Source organism: Ailuropoda melanoleuca, chromosome 6 (assembly GCF_002007445.2).
Source record: "Ailuropoda melanoleuca isolate Jingjing chromosome 6, ASM200744v2, whole genome shotgun sequence".
Lineage (NCBI taxonomy): Eukaryota > Metazoa > Chordata > Mammalia > Carnivora > Ursidae > Ailuropoda > Ailuropoda melanoleuca.
In genome coordinates this window covers 61,846,710-61,849,125 of record NC_048223.1, presented here as the reverse complement: position 1 = coordinate 61,849,125, position 2,416 = coordinate 61,846,710, and the positions used below count along the sequence as shown (strand labels likewise).

Genomic DNA, 2,416 nt, shown 5'->3' with positions numbered 1-2,416 from the left:
AGCAGTACAGTTTTCTTAGCACCAATTTCAGCCACGATAAAGTGATTGAGCCTGTTGGGACAATGCCATCAGCACCATATTTAACCAACCTAGGTCATCAATCCGGATGTTCAAGATACATAAGCAATGGGACCGGCCTTGCCCCCAAGCAAGCTCTATTTGCTGGGCCCCCATCTGTCTCCCAAGCTTAGAATAAACGAAAATCTTGAGATCAGACTGAAAATCTTGCCTTATATTTGCTCCCAGACAAACTGCATAATAACTTTTTGAATTTAAACCCAAAGTGGCTGCTAGCACCGGTGGGGGGGGGAAGAAGAGGAGGAAAAGAAATTATTTTTCGTGCTGGCATTTTATAACTGACAAATCACTTGGTAACCTTGTCAGAGAGTGCCATTAACCTCAGAAATCAGTGCTTCTGAGTGGGTGAAGTTAGCATGTTCGTTTGGGTAAGAGCCCGTATTGATGCTATGTTTTAGAACGGGATGAGGAGGGGCTGCTGGGGGAAGGCAGAGGGTGGGAAGCCTGTTTGGAACAAACGAAGTGTGCGATAGTTGAGTGAGAAANTGAAGTGTGCAGTAGTTGAGTGAGAAAATGCACACACACGAACATATATGTGTCCTTGGCTGTACGTGTGTGTGTGTGTAAATATCCCATATATTTGAACATATGGACAGGTGCCTACAGTATTGCTACTAGATGACAGAGAAAATCAGTTGCATGAAATATGGCAGCGAAGGAACAGCTTAGCTTCATTTAGTGCTGGGGATTTTATTGTGCCAGTGATTCTTGATCCCACTGTTTATTAGAATCAGCTGAGGAACTTCAAAGACGACCTTGGCGGGACTCATGTGCCAAATTCTGTGTCCCTGGGGTGGTTCCCAGCTGAAATCTCTGTTCTTTCTGCCTTCCAATTGTTCCTTTTCACGGACTGCTTGGGGTCTCCCCTGTACCTAAGGATCAGGCATCAGCCGAGGATTTATGGGGAGGTTATCACCAGACTGGGGGCTAACCTCCTTTCCGGGATCTCCTCCTTCAGTTTCCGGCCACTCTAGAGACCCTGGACTCTGTCCTCTGACACCGCAGGCCAAAAAGTCAGTGTTGTTGTGGGTCATCGCGAAACCTCAGGAGAAACACCACAAGCACGGGCNACATCAGAAGGAAGGCCATTTGATTCCAGATGGCAGTTGACCATGGGTCACTGAAACTGTGAAAAGCAAAGCCACAGACGAGGCAGGCGATACGGTATAGAGCCCAGCATCCATCACAGAAGGCATTTATGACCACTGCCTCCAGTGACACATATACTGCTTGTGATAAGACTTTGCATGATCATAAAAACCCTATATTAGGAACAGATCACAAGTATATAAATAGCATCATTTGACCGATGGTGGAACTAATTTTTTGTGTAAAAGCCTATCACCTGGGGTTTGTCATGTATGTTATTGGGCTGTGCTAAGTCTTAGGAAGACAAAGATATTTGCAACACTGTTCTCATTACAATATCACCACAAAAATCAGCTCCGTCAGCCCTGGAAGCATCTGAATAATACCTTCCATGGCCCAGTTAATTGGAAAACTCTGCTGCTGTGTCACAGGAAAGTAGTTGTGGAAGTTCCACACTTGAGTGGCTTGATAGAGGAGACTTCAATTATGTAAAGGCCTTTCTCAGAGGGCAGTAGTTCTAAGAAAGTTGTCTTGCCAGTCATCCAGTTGACTTGGAAAAAGAAGTCCCGACAGAGCTCTGTCTTGGTGACCACAGGGCAGTATTGATCCTACCAGCCAGGTTTGCAAGGGGGCTGCAGCGCCGTGTGGGCTGTCGATGCCGGGGCTGGACGAGGTGTTCTGGGGCTTTTTCTCGGATACCCTGATGCGCTTTTGAAATCCCTTCCGCAGGCCTGATGCGCTCACGGGTCCGGGGAGCCGACGCAGCCCAGGCCAAGGTCCTGACGTTCCTGGACAGCCACTGTGAGTGCAACGAGCACTGGCTGGAGCCCCTCCTGGAGCGGGTGGCCGAGGTGAGGCGCGGGGCTCGCGCTGTGGTTTGCCTTGATGCCGGAAAGGGGAAAGAAGTGCCGCTTGGACATCTGATCAAAGAGTGTTTTATTCACCGTAGGAATCTACGGCTGGGGAGAAAAGCACTTGACAGGTGGGAGGCAAGGATCGGCAGAGGCTGGCGAAAGCCTGATGAGTTTAATACAGCCCTTTTCTTTCTCTTCGGGGGACCTTCCCTCCTTGCCTGCCGCTGCACAGCCAACTCTCTGAGCTCAAAAGCGGCAGAGTGCTTAGAACAGCGCCAGGCATCCAGCAAGCGCGAGCGGGGCGTTTGCTGCCTGAGGGCTGGGGCGGCAGGGTGGCCGTCTCCTGCTGTGCTGCTCGCTAAGAAGCCCAGCCTGCGGGCTTGTGGCGGGACCCG

At 50.0% G+C, this 2,416-nt stretch overlaps 1 protein-coding gene across 1 annotated transcript in view; it reads left to right on the top strand.

The window, feature by feature from the left end:
- The first annotated feature begins 1,169 nt into the window (after nucleotides 1–1,169).
- The window catches only part of GALNT2 (polypeptide N-acetylgalactosaminyltransferase 2), a 32,703-nt gene continuing 31,456 nt past the window's right edge, over nucleotides 1,170–2,416 (top strand). Inside the window, exon 1 of the mRNA XM_034663577.1 lies at nucleotides 1,170–2,018. Within this exon, the coding sequence (XP_034519468.1) occupies nucleotides 1,902–2,018 (117 nt within the window). The 5' untranslated portion in view covers nucleotides 1,170–1,901. The remainder of the gene's footprint in view (nucleotides 2,019–2,416) is intronic.